Source organism: Carassius auratus, chromosome 27 (genome assembly GCF_003368295.1).
Source record: "Carassius auratus strain Wakin chromosome 27, ASM336829v1, whole genome shotgun sequence".
Lineage (NCBI taxonomy): Eukaryota > Metazoa > Chordata > Actinopteri > Cypriniformes > Cyprinidae > Carassius > Carassius auratus.
In genome coordinates, this window is record NC_039269.1 from 7,674,676 (window position 1) to 7,692,119 (window position 17,444).

Sequence of the window (17,444 nt, forward strand, 5' to 3'; positions counted from 1 at the left end):
GTTTCATTTATTAACCCTTGGGCATCAATTTTAAAAAGTTCCTCAAAAGTAATTAGAGGACAAAAATTTAAGTTACAAAAAAAAAAAAAACATTACATTTTGAAACTTAGAACTACAGTTTTTTTTTGTTAAACATGGTCAAGTTTATTATAATTCTACACATAAATAATTTCTAACTTACAAATCTCACTCAAATTACAACTGCAGAGTCATACGAGTCCATCAACAACGTGTTGTGTTTCAGAGAATTTTAATTCAGGTTCTTTAAGCACCTCATGATGACTCTTCTAACAGAACAAGACTGATTTGTGCGTGGTCCAGGAGCGTGTGCGTATCTTTCACAATCCTAATAATAAGAAGAGGTAAGAAGTCTTATTTGACCACCCAGGATGGGTCTTTTCTGATGCTTTCATTTTCTGGGCCAAGAATAGCCACTCCACATGTCTGCTGACCGACACCAAGATACCTGTTTAACACACACAATGTAAGTATTATATGAATACAAAAAAGTATAAATAAATATTATGTGTGTGTGTATATATATATATATATATATATATATATATATATATATATATATATATATAGAAAATATTTACATTTACATACATGTATATTCATATATTTATAAATATATTTAGTTTAGACATAACATTTTCTTTATTGTATACACGCATGTCTGAACATAATGAATATACACAGTACACACACATATATTATGTAAACAAAAACATGATTAATCACGATTAATTGTTTGACAGCACTAATAATTTTATTATACACATTTAAATGTTTTGTTACCTGCCAGCGACGTCAATGAGGTTTTTATCAGTCACTGCAAACAGTCTCTCTCTGTATCTTTGTTTCATCTCATCTGTAATGCCGTTTAAAAAACGCCCCAAACCTACAGCACAATAACACGGTCCTTGTGAACTAGACAGCAAATATCCAAGAACACGAACTCAGCAACATCCAAACACCTGAGGCCTGTAGCACAAAGCCGGTTTCAGTTTTTACCCCCCAGGTAAGTTCACGTTTAGTTTGAGCAAACTCTTGAGTTTCAGGTTCAGGAAGGTGGGTTTGTTTTGAGCGGGTTTTGTCATCATGGTAACTAATGCTACAGCTACCCTGCCCTGGAGCAAGTTTTATTCTGGTTTATAAATCGCAAACCCAAACTGGACCAATCAGCTGTGAGCAAAGTGACTTTGCTGACACAATGAAACCACTCCAAGTATCTCTCGCTTCAAATTAAAGCAGTTTACAGTTAGACAAAATTGCTCAACTTTTGCTGCTACTTATTTATAATACATACATTTTAATTAATATATTTTTGGTTACTGGTCTGAGCTGATAATGCAAAAAATAATCTACCGACTTGGCCGGTCGATTGGCGCATCTCTAGTTTTGTCAACTCGAAACCTACTTTTTTAGTTAGCTAACTTCATGCAACAGGCCTCTGAGCATTTAAACAAAAACAAGAACCTGAACATTTGAAACACTTCGACACTTCCCAAAATGTAAACAACAATCAATCACAAAACATCCACATGTACAAACATCTAAACCAGGGTTTTTCCAATAAATAATAATCATAATTTATTTTTCGATTTTAAAATTTTATATTTTAAAAAGAACCATGAATATAATGTCAAATATTTACTTTAAATATTTGAGAATCCTTTATAAACCTAAAACAACTCTAGTAATAATACACAGATGGGTTAAAATGTCACTCAGTGTCCAAGACAGCCCACATTACTGACCCTTATCTGAGGGGGCGACAGGGGCATCCACGGCTGAGAAAACGGACAGCTTGGCCTCATCAATGTCCTGCTGGGTAAACTTTCCCGCTCGCACCCACTCTACTCCGCCACGGAAAGCCGACAACGTCTGGGTGGAGTTTGGATCTCTGGGAGATGTCATGTTAATCAGATAATAAAAAACATGATCGACTTGGAACTTAAACATTATTATATATATGAAGGAAATGCACTAATGGATACATTGCATCAGATCCAATGAAATGAGTAATATGTACCTATATGAATAAAATGAGAACAGGCCGCCTCCTCCCATTCTAGCTCCGCCTCCATAGGCCCCACCCTTTTCTCTGATCTCTCCATGTAGGAACTTAGCAGTCATCATCCTTGCTAAAATACACAGACTGAGAGAGAACAACATATGATTTATTGGGATTAAGCAAAGGACTGCATGATTCATCAAAATAAAACCATAATCATGATATCATAACTTAATATAATAAATCTGTGTGTGTAAACTTGTAATGCGAATGAGCATAATGAACAATGTTTTCCAAGAGTGTGTTTGTTGTACCTGGCGTAATCGGCGTGTGTGAAAGGGACGGTCCGCACACACTCGCTGACAAAGTTCACATTGAACGGAAGCTGGAAATACGTCTTCATCTGACAGGGTTTAAAATGAGGCTCCTGGCAGGATGAAGGGAGAGATCGGTGAGAACGCTACAGATCGATCAAACCTGAATGCTGTTGTAATGCTGCTGTAAATGCACTCACTGAGATTAGTTTACGACTTGCAGATGATCCAGCTTCAGGATCTAAAGCTCTCTATGAGAGGAAAAACAAACAATCAAAGCTTAATTGATTGTAAAAAGTTGTGTCTTCTAAAAAGAAAAGTGCGACGTCTCACCTCCACGATGGTTGGTCTGACAGGTTTGCGCTCTTTCCTGTTGGCTGCTATATTACCCATAAACCTCTCCACCTCTCCAGCTGCTTCTGACATTTTCTGCGGCGTGGCATTCACTGCACACCTGAAACCATGCCCATTAATGTAATTTCTGATTAATAATGTTTCCAAGTATAGTTTAAAGCAGGACACACTAATGAAATACGTTTCCCAGTCAAAACAGATCTACAAAAACTATGTAAAGTCACCTTTGAATAAATACACATGGGTAAGGCTTGTGTGACCAATTCTACATGATAAAACTTTCATTTGTTCGTTTTTCATGTACCTCATGTTCTCAGGATTCAACAGGTGTCTCTTTATCCGGGGAAGTTTCCTCAAAACTGAAGTCAGATCAGTCATCTCAGCTATTCTTTTCATAAACTTCACCTGATATTAAAAAACAAACGTACATCAATTTATTCTACTCAAAGCTGTCAAGGACTGGAGATCATCATCCCAGCACTGACCTGGTCCATCCCGCTGAAGGCCTCCTGCAGGTCTGCCGTGGGGGTGAGGGTTCGAGCCGCACGCGTCATCGCGTACATGTGACCGGAGTACGAGATGCCATTGGACAGCTCCTGAGCTGACATCATAACCAGCACACGCAGACGCTGCTCGTCATCAAAACGAGGGCTGGAGACGTGTATGACAGATTCTGCGTCAGTTTAAAATCATACAGAGATCGGTCTCTTTAAAAAAAGACTAACCTGTTGAAAATGTCACTCCACAGCTGAAACATGTCAGGTAGATTCCTCTCCAGACAGGAAGATGACAGGATAATACCCTAAAAAACATGAATAAAGAGAAAGCATACTTTGCTTTAATGCAAGCACAAGATCAATCTCAACAATTCAATTTCAAACCTACAACCTTCTGGCTACCAGTTGGGAGATTTGAACTGCTATATCAAATCACCCCCACTTTAAAAATGGATATGCATTATATTTATGTAAATTCACATGTAGGAGATACCTGTTCATACAGATCAAGGTCATCAGTGTCTGGAATAATCTGTGGAGACACAGACATCCCTCCAGTCTTCAGCTCAATACGCTGGGCCTGCTGACGATAATCCAGCTCTCCACAACCCAACCTGAGATTAGATTGAGGATCAGATGAAAAATAAATATCTGAATATGTCAATGTTGTACCAAAGATGCATAATGCACATATCCACATACTGAATATATAACTGCATCTGTTGGATGTCACATTTAACGTCAAATTTCTATATAATGGTATATAATGGATAGTATCTAGTCCATGCTAAAGTATGTAGCAGTGATAAACCACAAAGGTTTCATACTTGGTGATGACGCTGCAGAACAGAGGAACGTAGATCTTCAGGTCTTCAGGGAGGGAGTTGATGTTGCACATGGCTCTGAAATACACCATGCCGTTGGTGGGCTGCTCACAGTACTGTACAGGTACACCGCCTAGACAGTAAATGTAGAGAATCGTTTTTTGCATCTATCACTTTATTTTTAAATGTGCTTTTTATATGTATGCATGTGCATTTCACCTGCGGTTCCGGGCTGTACAGGTGTGTAGGGAATGATGGGCTCGATGTCAGACACCTTTAATGCAGGTAGACAGGAAGCGTCTTGAGTCGTGCTCTGAGCGGCCAACAGCTGCAAACCTGAAGCAACAACAACATTACACCAGCTACACAAGAGAGGCAGACTGATTATTCTGGTCCTTCCTGTGGTCTCATGATCACACCTTTCTCATAGATGTCTTTGTGGTCTGCATCACTAAGGTTCTGTATCTTCTGCTGGAGCTTCTGTTCCTCAGCTTCAGCTTGTTTCTCCAAGAATCTCTCATCAGGATTCATGGTAAGCGTCAGTCGATGGGCGTTATCCTGAAACAGGCACAGACATATATTACAATTAAGCAAAGGTGTACTAAAAAATTGTAATTATGAAACAAACATTGTGTTATAAATGCTTTTTTTTAAAGCACTCCAACAATGACTACAGTAATTTGTTATTTAGTTTTAATTGTATTATTCTATATCTCCTATTTAGTTGAAACTTTTTGGTCCATTTTTTCAGTGTTTCCTAGTTTTAGGGTTCATTACCTTAAAATAGTGCTGGACTTTGTCCTGGAGGTAGCAAGGGTTCTCCTTCAAACACTGCCGGAATCTGGACACACTCTCACTGATCTTCAACAGCTGCACTGGATCACCATCATGATTCCAACAGGAAGCAATATACTGACAGACAGACAGACACGCAACCAGAGGTAATGTTATTATTAATATTTTGCAAGTTATATTTTTAGTAAGTTTGAAAATGTTTTTGAATTGTAGACTCAAATATCTAGTAATATCTCCTAAAACCAACTTATCACAATCATAATAAAATAAAATGGTAAATGTTCCAAAAATGTAAAAAAATATATACATTTATACACACACACACACACACACACACATATATATATTTATTATTATTATTATTAAGTATTTATATATTTATATACATTTTTTATACTTCTAATACTTTTATGTTATATCTATTTATTTTTTTAATTCTAATTCAGGTTTATTTCAATTACCAAAACATATTTATTAGTTTTACAAAGGTTTTTGCTAAATAAAATAAAAATGTAAGCAAATTTTGTGTATGTGTCAGGATTATTAAAGTTAACTAAAATTAAATTAAAAATAAAAGATATATATGTGTACATATATATATATATATATATATAATGTACACACACACACTTTATTTTTGCTAGTTTCCAAGGCAATATCACTTGGTTTACTTGGAATTACTTGGCATATAGCCTAACTTAATGAACTAAAATAACAAAGACTAAAAATAAAAAATTATGAAAACTACATAGGCATAAAAAATACATAAAAAAAATATATATATATATATATAATTAAAAACAAATAATAATAAATAAATAAAATCATTAAAACGTTCAAATCAAATTCAAAGCAAAATATAAAAACGAATTTAAAATATGGATAAAACCTCTAAAAGATTCTAAAATGACACTGTGTGAGTGTTTACTCACTGAAGCGAGAGCTAGACCAAAGCTGGTGGACTGATGTTTCATCTGAATCTCGATTTTATGCAGCAGAGCTTCAATCTGCTCCTCTTCAAAACCGGTTCTGAAACAGCAATTTATTAACATTCATTCATTCATCAGGTGCTCTTATCTAAACTGATCATCAGTTCAGATTCTCACAGTCAATCCAGACATCTGTACACTGATTTCATTTAAAACACCTCACTGCATTAAAGCAATAAAAACCCAGTCAACACTCACGCAATGATGTCATCGATGGTTTGGGCAATGATGTGTTTGACCTTCTCGGTGTCGTCCTCTGCCATGCCCTGAAGACCGATGGTGAAAGACGCTTGTCTAGTGCTGCCGTCAAATCTGCATCAACCACACATTTATAAAGCTCCACTCTCAATAATCAGAAAGCTGATCTGATTTGATAGTCTTGTCAAACAACGTACCCCACAGAAGAGGAGAAGTCTGAACCGATTTCGGGCTCGATCAGGGCTTTGTAGAAGGGAGAGTTTGGACCAGAGATCATCAGAGAGGAGAGGAGGCTCAGAATGAACGCCTCAAACGTGTCTGTGATGCTGAAACACATGCAGGCATGCAGTTAGACGGTGAAAACACAATAAACAAAAATACAAAAATGACAAGGAACGTAATATTCACTCACTCTCCCAGCAGATAGCTCATGCAGAGCGTGTTTTGTTTGATGGGATCAGGAGCAAGTGCATCAGGCCTGCAAGTCACATGATCCACTCTCTGCACAAAAACAAGACATGACAAACCTCACAAAGCTGTTTTTTAGTTGCATTTTCTGTAGTGATGGGTGCTTTGAAACACTGCTTCATGAAGCTTTGAATCATTTAGGGATCTTTTGTTTCGAATCATACATTCAGAGCTCGTCTCAAATTTGCCACGTCATGTGATTCCAGCACATGAGGCTTCATTATGTCAAACTGTATTGTACCTTGTTATTTGAAACATTTCTGAACCTTTTGCTTCAAATCAGTGGTTTAGAGTTTGTTTTTAAACTTCCCAGGCCACTTGATTTCAGCAAACAAGGCTTCATTACATCATAATTCGCCAATGTTGTGTATGTTTGTTCGCGCTTTCCTTTAAAATCAACATCTATGTTAAGGTGTTTACATGGAAACGATAATGGTGGCATTTTCAAAAACTTGCATTTTGAAACCCGTTTCCAAAAATATTTGTTTTCAGTCCACAAAATGTCATTGTTGTGTAAACGAACAGTTAAAATGCATAAAAAGTTTTCCCGTTTTTTGGCTGAAAATGTATTGCAAACGGCCCCTTCATTTTTCTAAATCTTGGTTTCGAAACAGTTCCAAAACTCTTGTTTCAAATCAGTGGTTTGAAACCTTGATTTCAAAACCTTTATGAATCTGTTGGTTAAAATCAGTTTAAACTTGCCAAGTCACGTGATTTTAACAAATGAGGCTTCATTACATCAAACAGTTTCAAACCTTGCTTTTCAAAACATTTCAAAATTCTGAGGATTTGTCGCTAGACTTAAGAGGCGTTATTATACCTGCTTGGAGGTTGTATTTATTTATATTATATTTGAGGGGAAGTCGTGGCCTAATGGTTAGAGGGTTGGACTCCCAATCGAAGGGTTGTGGGTTCTAGTCTCGGGCCGGACGGAATTGTGGGTGGGGGGAGTGCATGTACAGTTCTCTCTCCACCTTCAATACCACGACTTATGTGTCCTTGAGCAAGGCATCGAACCCCCAACTGCTCCCCGGGCGCCGCAGCATAAATGGCTGCCCACTGCTCCGGGTGTGTGCTCACAGTGTGTGTGTGTGTGTGTGTTCACTGCTCTGTGTGTGTGCATTTCGGATGGGTTAAATGCAGAGCACAAATTCTGAGTATGGGTCACCATACTTGGCTGAATGTCACTTCACTTTTTTTTTTTTTTATATTTTGACCACAGGGTACAGCCAGATTATGGTGTTATTCGAAAAAAGTGAATCATTATGCAAATCAATTTGTTCAACTAAATCAGTTTTGAAAAGCTTCATTTCTCCCATCACTAATTCTCTGTGTTTATTATACTGGTCATTCTCATGTGTGTATTGTTTAAACTTACAGGTTTGTCCCAGTGAGTCTGAGGTGGAACTGCAGTGTTTGGTTCTGTTCTCTGGAATTTAGACAGAGCCTCTTCTTCGATCTGCTGCAGGTGCTGCTCCAGCGGTAGGTCCCCGTATGTGAAGAACCTGCAAAACACACAAACAACAGGCAATAATGAGCATTGTCTGCTTTCTGCAAAGTCATTTACTGAATCAGAGAGTTTTCTGTGCATACCGTGCATTGCTGGGGTGGTAGTGTGTGGCGTGGAAGTGTTTGAGCTGTTCCCAGGTCAGGTCAGGAATGGCTAGCGGTTCCCCTCCTGACACAACAGAATATGTGTGATCCGGCAGGAGTTTATTCTGCAGGTGCTGAGCGTACAGACGCTCATTATCTGACTACACAAACAAAACATACAAAAGTACCAGAGGAGACTGTTAGTCTTAAAACTCAAAACAATAGAAATGTGACATCCAGTAGCACTGTAACTCATTTTTTCAATAGAACAAAAGGACAGATGCAGTGACACATTCAGTATATTGAAGTGTGCATTATGCATATTTAATGCTATTATTATGCAGATATTTATTTTTACACTATGGCATAATGGCTGCTATGATGCTGCTATATGTATATTATAATTTCACAGGGTGGTTTTTTTTTATACTGTTGATGGCCAAAATGATAATTTAATGTACAAAACAAAATTGTTTTGTTTTGTACATTAAATGATCATTTTTGTCATTACATTATAAGCCATTATTTTGGCCATCACCAGTCTAAGAAAACCTACTCTGTGAAATTATAATATGCACATATAGCAGCATCACAGCAGCCATTATGCCATAGTGTAAAAATACATTTCTGCATAAAAATAGCATTGCATAATGCACACTTCAATATACTGAATATGTCACTGCACCGGTGTGTGTGTATATATTATATATAGCAAAACTTTTTGGATTTTGGTTTAACAGATCAATGAGAGTAATTTGGGAGTTTAAGAAAACATAATATTGGCTGATACCTACACGATCATTCAAAAGTTTACGGTTGGTTAGATATTAATTTATTAATTATCACCATATATATATATTTTTTATCAAAAGAGCACTGAAGAATTTCCTTACAAATACTCCTTTCATCTCATTGAACACCACACCCTTGAACACCAGACGACTCGTGGGGTCTGTGGGGGTCTCGTGCTCCAGCCTCCAGCCCTCCTGCCTAAATAATAATAATAAAAAAATAACTTTAAATCCTTTTCAGAACTAATTTATGTGCCATGGAAAACATACACTATTTGAGTACATTTCAGAGTCATGTACCAGAAGTCTAGTTCTCTGAGACAAGGGAAGAAGACAGCGTCCAGATAGACTGACAGAAGGTTCTGGAAGTCTTTGGCATTCTGGGTGGAGAACGGGTACATCGTGTAATCACTCGCTGGTGAGAGAGATGGACATAATCAGAAATACCAGTCACACACACTCACTTAAACACAAGCACCTGTCAAGTTAGTACCTGTGAAGGCATTCATGAAGGTGGAGAGCGAGCGATTGAGCATCTTAAAGAAGGGGTCTCTACAGGGGAAGCGCTGGGATCCACACAGAACGGTGTGCTCCAGGATGTGAGGAACACCAGTGCTGTCCATCGGCGTGGTACGAAACTGCACACTGTAACAACACACGCAGAACATACTCAAAACAATATGTACATCAACGGGGAATACAATGGGTTTCAAATTAAAATCCTCAGATGTTTCAAAGCGTTTGTGTCCATCAAGCACTGTACCTAAAGAGGTTGTTGGAATCGTCTCGGGCTGCATGCAGATACTGGGCTCCTGTGGCATCATGGGAGAGTTTAACGGCTGTTAGGAACAAATCTGGAACTGCTGTTACCTAGAAAAATACAAGTGCTGTAAACGTCTGGAGGACTAGCACTGGTGAGACTTCAATTTTTCCAACAACAAAAAAAAAAAACTGTTGTACAGAATCTACTACATGCATTCTGTTGTCCAATTAATAGTTCATACTTTTTTTAAGCAAGTAATAGGCCTTTTAGTTTTGTTTAATTTTACTGATTTTTATGAGGTAAACATGATAACAACTTTATGCTGTATTCTAAAATTTCAAGATGAACATTTACTGGACTGCAGCAACTTCACTTGATTATACATTTTATAGAAATCATGTTAAAATGTGAGTATCAGATATAATCTATTAGGCTTCATTGTACTGCTTTGTATTACACTTTTTAAAACTACAGAGAGACCATTCAAATATCTTACTAAGACATATTATTAGGAGATACAGAGTGATATAGAGTGTTTTACTGTTTTACTGTCATTTATTTACAAGATATAAGAATTTCATCTTAGTCTTTGGTCAAAGAAATAAAAGCTGCATTGATTTTGCTGAGTTTAGGCCCCTGAATAAAATAGTTGTGTTTTTGTCCTCATTGAGAACGAGCTCCGTATTCTCACTATATCATGTATGAGCCATAAAAGCCATAAAATTTAGTTTAAAAGATCAATAAACTTTTCAATTAAAAAAAAATGTTTTCTGAATGTAAGGCTACAGTATTAATTAAATCAAGCCACTTAAGGTTGTAAAATTATTATTATTTTTAAATAGAAACTCTTAAAGTGTAAGGCAAACCCCTGCTTCACTGATAGATGAGATATAGAAATAGAAACATAGGCATTTTCATGATTTGTTTCCTGTTTCTTTACCTCTTTAACAGTGAACCCGTGGATCTTGTGTCCCACTGTGTACTGCAGTGCTCTCTCTACAGCAGAGCTGCCTCTTGACCTCCATGAGCCCTGGAGACTAACACAGCCCTCATTCATCAGACTTACAGATCACACTAATCAGCATGACTGAGCTTTTCCCACAGCATTACATAATAACACATCTCAAACATCCAGTTATATTTATAAAAATGGTGACAATTAATAACAATGACCTGAATGATAAATTAATCCAATTTAAAATACTATCAACAGCCTAAATAACATCACGCATATATCTGAAACCGAAGGACTGAAGTTTAAATCAACTGAACTGACAAGAGCAGTATTACTCACCTCAAATTCTTGAGTTTCGTAATGAATCCCTTGCTATGACGAAACATTTTTGGATACTTGAATGTACTGTCTTTAATAATAACTGTGACTGTCGTACCAATTTAAAAGTTAAAACACATTATATGTGTGTTGCAAGATTCATGTTTCCGCTATGATTAAAGCTCTGCCCTTCCATGCCCCATGCTGTAAACGGCGCATGCGCACTAGACGCGCCCGCAACAGCAAACAACGCTGCTTTTCATTGGCTGCTCGATAAGAAGAGCGTAGTTGATTGATCACTGCTTGTACATAATAAAAGTATGTCCAATAAAATAAAATAAATGTGACACTTTAATAATATTGTATGGAAAAATATACATACTTTTAAAACAAAGGATTAAGAAATGCAGGATGCAGGTTTATTAATATTTGACCACTTTACCGAGCACTTTTTAAAATGACCGACAGGTGTCAGTAGAAAGAGTAGAAGAGGTCAGTAAATTGACACAAAGGTCAAGTTTGTCAAAGGCAAAGGCATACAGGGAGTACCCAGTAAGGTTAAATAAATATGTAAGAAATATAAACCAATAAAGAGATTTCTGGAGGGAGTTTGCCCTTATAAAGAATGATCATGGATTACTCCCCTATTCCGAACAATCATTGCTACCACAGTAAAATAATATATATTTTTATTACATGTTGGAAATCCATTTAACATTTAAAATGTTTTTATATTATTTTATTATTGCAGATTTGTGATGAATTTAGCGTTATCTTAATAAATGAGAATTCATGTTATAGCTTACTGTATGACTTATAACACATTATTTGTTCTTTCCAGAACTGAAATCTACTGATCCTATTTAAATCAGAATTTCTATTTTAAAATATCTTTTTAAATTGGGTTTGTTTGAAGTTTTATTCTGCAGTATTTTAGTGAAGGTGGGTCTGTAGAACATGTCATTCATCTCACTGATGTCTGTTTTAAGTGTAGAGGTAAAAGTCTATAAAACAATGCCATGAACTTGAAGTATTGAACATTTGTTCTAACACTGAACACAGTGCACCATATTTTTGACCACACAATGTTCCAGAAGAGTCTGTTTGCGGTTTAAACAGTCTTTTTTCTGATACAGGATCTCACTCTACTCTCTAATGTGTAATTTTGTGCACAAAATGATGAAACCACATAACAGAGTTTTATAAAAAATCATTCATTATTCTTGTCGTATAAAATGTATTCACAAAAATAATAAAAATCTTACAATATATTTGCTTTACATAGAAATCTGCTTTTAACAAAGAAAATGATTTAAAAAAAAAACATTTACATCAGTCCCTTTAGACAAAGATTTGAATGATTAAAAATTACCATGGTGTACAGGTAGAATTAAATTTACTTTTTTTTTTTTTTGCATGAAACTAATGTAATATAATAATAATATAATAATATGATAATATTGGAGTGCATTTTAAAATTCCCCTTAAGATACTGCAACTTCCAGTAAGACATCAACAGCTTTCATATAATCAATCAATGAGTGAACATCCTTGTCTCTGTAACATTTGCAGGGCTTAAAACATCTGGACAACAAATGCTAGAGCTTCATCTGAGCCAACATGATGTCAGTTTGTGCTCGGTAAAGCAGTGAAATATCATGATGCAAGTTTCAAAATCATAAAATTATAGCATACTACACAGCAGCAAATCCAGCTCCTCTCTTTGGGTAACAATCATTCAATTGCACAATTCAGTCATTCCAGTCCTTCTGAAAAAACTGATCATCAAACCTGAACTTTAAGTGGCCAAAGTGATTACTAATGAATAGCTTATAATTGACTTTAAGAGAACCATTTTAAGGCACTAATGTTAAATTTATTGGTTTACAGAACAAGTAATATTAGTTTGACTAATGTACCTGTAACTGCTGGATAAAGCAGGTCATTTGTACTTTATTCACTCCTAAATGCTACATATTAGTATATTATAGGAACATATTAGTAAATCTGAGATTGTAATAAACACTTCTAGCGCAAATATGTATTTTTTATAAAGGTACATGGACACTTAGCTGCTCTGGATATAAACACGTTAGCAAAATATTATTTTTGATTTTGACATACATAGTCACTGCAATTTGCAAAAGTCTGTTAATATGTTAATTTACATTCCGTACCAGACTTTCTGCCTTTTCAGTGCCTTTATAGCTATGCTTTAACTTGAATTGAATAAGTCATAAGCATAGGACAAAAAAAAAATGCTAATATCCATGTTCTGCTAAAATTATATCTTTAACAAGAGGGTGCAAAATCTGCAACACTGGCACTCAGCGAATACATAGAAAACCAGCTGTGACAGGTCTTTGGGATTTGCGTTCAGATGTGTCGCTTCATGTGCAAGGCCAGATGATCAGAACGAGAGAAACACCTGAAAATAAAACAAAAACCATTATGTATAGCTCAAAACCGGTTTGAAACAGTGTGTCTGATAATACACACACTCACCTGTCACAGTGGCTGCATTTGAAAGGTTTGGCTCCGGTGTGTTTTCTGAAGTGCCTCGTCAGTTCATCACTTCGAGCGAAGCGCCACACACAGCCATCCCACGAACATCTGTATGGTTTCTCACCTGCAGGCAGCCAACAAACACACAACAACATTCACTGTTTTGGTCTTAATTAGTGTTATATTTCACACGTAACCTCACACTAATTCAGGGTTGGCTAAACTAGAGTCTGACAATTGTTTTTTTATTATTATTGTTATTAAAAAGCATAACAAATAAAAACAAGTTAAATCCCTTAATAAAAAATAATTTTTTTAACCTGCATTTGACCGTTAACTGTTATAAGAGGACCAGGAATATGCAAATGTGTTGTTAAATTACTGAAATATCAACAATCTCAGGGACTTCTTCAAATAAGTATTTTATGTTAAAAGGATTCGTTCAACAGACAAAAACATTTGAGAATGTGTCGGATTTTGAGGAATTTAATTCTGTAGGTTTTTGAAACTTCGAATTTAGAAGACGTCTAAAAGGCAACATGAAAGCATAGTGAGAAAAAGAGATCAAACTTGGGTTCCTTCGGTGCAACGTGTTAGAGCACGTTCACACCCGCAAGCCACCGTCTCTATGGTGTTCCCTGCTGTGATCTGGGTTCCTGTATATTCTTTATTTGTTCTTAGTAAAGTCAGTAGAGTTTGCAAACATTCTTTAGATTGCATGCAAGATGAAGAGTGTGGGAACAGGATTACTAATCTTTGTTCCTAGAGTGTATGACTGCAACATGAAGAATGAGCATTTCAGGAATGTAGGGAGTCACCAAACGGCATTTACACACACTCTTCAAACATTCCCAGGTCACACAGCCACCTCTGCATGCTAAATATTCAAACAACAATGCGTGTGATGCAACAGCTGCGCTACATGGAAATGAATGGATACTGTGAATGCACTGAAACATGTAGATTTATGCAATTGGCAGACACTTTTAATCAATTACATGGTATTTGAAGTACACGCTTAATGAGTTCATGCATTCCCTGTAAAGCCTTACTTGAAATAATAATATGTAAAATCCATTTTTTAAGAAACTGTTTACTGGACCTTCAGAAGAAAAAAAAAAACTTTCACACTACATATATATATATATATTAGGGGTGTAACGGTTCACAAAATTCACGGTTCGGTTCGATACGATACACTGATGTCACGGTTCGGTTCGGTTCGGTTCGATACGTTTTAGATACAGCAAAATGTAAAAACATCTCAACTTTTCAGAATGCCGCAAGCGCACCACGGGTCATGTGACAAGAACCAACCAATCAGCTTCATCCTTTCCCGTAACAACGTTGAGAGCTCAGCCAAGATGAAGGAACAGCTGATCGTAGTTGTATATGGATTGCAATTTTGAAATAAATTCAGTAGCAGAGCTACTGCAAGCGATTTTTAGACCTGCAAATCCATTTATCCTTCGCTGAAATTTCCGCGTCTCATGGAGAGAGCACGTCATTGTTGCTTAGCAAAGACAGACGCCTCATGAGCGCTTCTGCCCGAGCGCTTTGGAAAGGAGGAGAACGACATACCGTTGTTTTTTTATCCACCACTCTCTTGCCATCACCATTATAGCTTAAAGGGAATCCAAAGTGCACCCAAACACCAGACCTGTTGGTTATTGGGGGATCTTCTCATTTCTAGTCTGTTAAACGCATTGGCTATTTTGCAACGAGCCTTCAGCGTGTACTGAGTGAGCGAGCGCCTGCTGAGTAGCCTAACATAAACATATAAGATGGTGTTTTTTCCTTCTTCGGGAGTGTCAGGGGCGTTGCCTGTTACGTTGTTTGGGTTATTGGGCTACCTTGTTGAACGCATATCATTATATTTCTATCTCTCTCTTTTTTTTTTTTTTTTTCCAAATATAATTAATTACTCCAACGAACCGTTCGGTATACATAATGCGTACCGCGTACCGAACCGAAAGCGTCGTACCGAACGGTTCAATACGAATACGCGTATCGTTACACCCCTAATATATATATATATATATATATATATATATATATATATATATATATATATATATATATATGTATATATATATATATATTCTTGAGGCCTAAACTAAGCTTTTATCTGAAGTAATCTAAATTGCATTTGCCGTTATGATTTTGTGAAGGCTTTAAGAGTGGTTTTAAAAAATATGCTTTGTAATGCAGCTTACTGAAGCCACTTTCAACTTGATCCAAATGGGAGAAGTTTTGTTTCCCAAAGCTGAATACTCTGTTGTGGCAACAGCAAATGAAAGGTAAGACTATTAGACGCTCACACAGAAACAGCTTACCGGTGTGTGTGCGTTGATGTGCTTTCAGATGAGAGCTCTTGGTGTACACCTTCCTGCAGCCGTTGAAGTAACAGCGATGAGCTCTCCTTCGTCCTTCAAGTGACCCCACACTTTTGCCCTCATCCCCTGTCACCCCTTCTGCATCTTCTTTATCCTTCATGAGAGGGAGTGAGGGCGAGGAGGGTCTTACATGCTGCTGCTCAGATACGCTGTGATCCAGTGTGTGTGTGTGCACATCAGCTGATGCAGTGCTGAATGACAAATGGGAAGCCGTAGCGATCCCGTCCTGCTTGGGGATGGAAGCTTCCGGCAGGGACGAGCTCGGTTCAGTCCCACAGCAACGCAGAATCTGATTCCAAAGGTTGTCAGACTGGTATACTGATCTCAGATCAGCTGCAGAGACATAGGGCTCTTTCTGCAGATAGCGCTCAAGTTCCAGACAAGTCTATAAGAGAGAATCAAGAGCAATCAAACACCAGCCAGAGTACTTTGCATGTAGGAAAGATTCTAGGATGAAACTGAGAATTCTATGGAATTCTGTCATTATTTATTCAACTTCATGTCATTCCTATATGACTTTCTTTCTTCTATGGTCTAGCACAGTATCAGTGGTGCTCTTTTCTAAACGGTCAAAGAAAATGCACTTCATATTTAAAATATAACAGAAAAGCTTATAGCGGATTCTTTTGTGACACCATGACACATTTTTCTAACCATGACTTTAAACAATGTATACATGTAAAATTAGTAAAAAATATATAAATAATAAATAGATAGATAGATAGATAGATAGATAAATAAGCAAGCCAGCCTTCCTAGAGATATAAGTAAGGAAAATAAATAAATAAATAAGAATTACAGAATCAATGTGACATTGAAGAGAAGACTAGGGTGAAAATTAACTATGCAAAAAAATTTGCTTTGGCATCATATGAATACATAACATTTTGAAAACTGTTATTTGAATTTGAAAAATTGCACAACATTAATATTTTACTGTAGTTTTGATTAAAAATACAAAATACATTTATTTATTGTATGTTTTTATAACATAATATATTTATTAAAAAAGTATTTGGTGAATAAAGCTGGTGGTTCATCACCTGTTGCCAGTACTCTTCTAGAGATGGTAATGCAGACAGGTATCCCGTGTCAAGAACACTCTGCAGCTCCTGGAAAATACTACACATTGGAATAACATCCATATTCCTCCCACGCATCAGATCTGTCAAACACAGCTGGAGATCCTGGAGAAGGCGCTTTCCCGCCGTGTCTTCATGCGCGCGCGGAGGTATGCAACAGTTTGTTTGTCTTTAGCGGACGCTCGACTGCACAGAAGCGCTGCAGACTTCCAATTTCAAAACAAGCGAAACGCCTTCAGTGTCGTCACCAGCGGACGAATCAGAAGCGAGCAGCTAGTGCCCCGCCCACCGTCTCAACTCCACCCTATGGGTGAGTGCGTCAATCGATCTGGTTGAGGATTGGTCATCGGTGTGTCTCTCTGTGTGATGATTGGTCGGTTGTACTTGGCGCTATTTCTGGGGAAGTATATAAACGTACCCCCTTCTCTGCAAATGAGGAAGTTGTGGTACTTACGCATATTTTTACAAGCATAGATGACTGTAGGCTACTCTTCAGAAGCTATATATATATATATATATATATATATATATATATATATATATATATATATATATATATATATATATATATATATATATATA

At 36.8% G+C, this 17,444-nt stretch overlaps 2 protein-coding genes across 2 annotated transcripts; both read right to left on the bottom strand.

The window, feature by feature from the left end:
* Positions 1 to 233: 233 nt before the first annotated feature.
* On the bottom strand, positions 234 to 11,109 carry LOC113045290 (presequence protease, mitochondrial). Its single transcript, XM_026205559.1, has 27 exons — positions 10,901 to 11,109; positions 10,547 to 10,643; positions 9,607 to 9,713; positions 9,337 to 9,488; positions 9,144 to 9,258; positions 8,946 to 9,042; positions 8,053 to 8,213; positions 7,838 to 7,964; positions 6,404 to 6,492; positions 6,189 to 6,317; positions 5,992 to 6,105; positions 5,737 to 5,833; positions 4,787 to 4,921; positions 4,429 to 4,567; positions 4,229 to 4,345; positions 4,013 to 4,142; positions 3,679 to 3,799; positions 3,414 to 3,490; positions 3,174 to 3,339; positions 2,993 to 3,093; positions 2,668 to 2,788; positions 2,535 to 2,585; positions 2,335 to 2,447; positions 2,039 to 2,164; positions 1,764 to 1,909; positions 802 to 904; positions 234 to 466 (listed from the first exon to the last, which is right to left on the bottom strand). Exons 1-27 carry the CDS (start codon positions 10,945 to 10,947, stop codon positions 373 to 375), a joined length of 3,072 nt encoding a protein of 1,023 aa, XP_026061344.1. The 5' UTR covers positions 10,948 to 11,109; the 3' UTR covers positions 234 to 372.
* Positions 11,110 to 12,077: 968 nt separating this feature from the next.
* On the bottom strand, positions 12,078 to 17,077 carry LOC113045292 (Krueppel-like factor 6). The gene is made up of 4 exons (XM_026205568.1): positions 16,824 to 17,077; positions 15,721 to 16,165; positions 13,385 to 13,508; positions 12,078 to 13,307 (listed from the first exon to the last, which is right to left on the bottom strand). Exons 1-4 carry the CDS (start codon positions 16,938 to 16,940, stop codon positions 13,256 to 13,258), a joined length of 738 nt encoding a protein of 245 aa, XP_026061353.1. The 5' UTR covers positions 16,941 to 17,077; the 3' UTR covers positions 12,078 to 13,255.
* Positions 17,078 to 17,444: the final 367 nt, after the last annotated feature.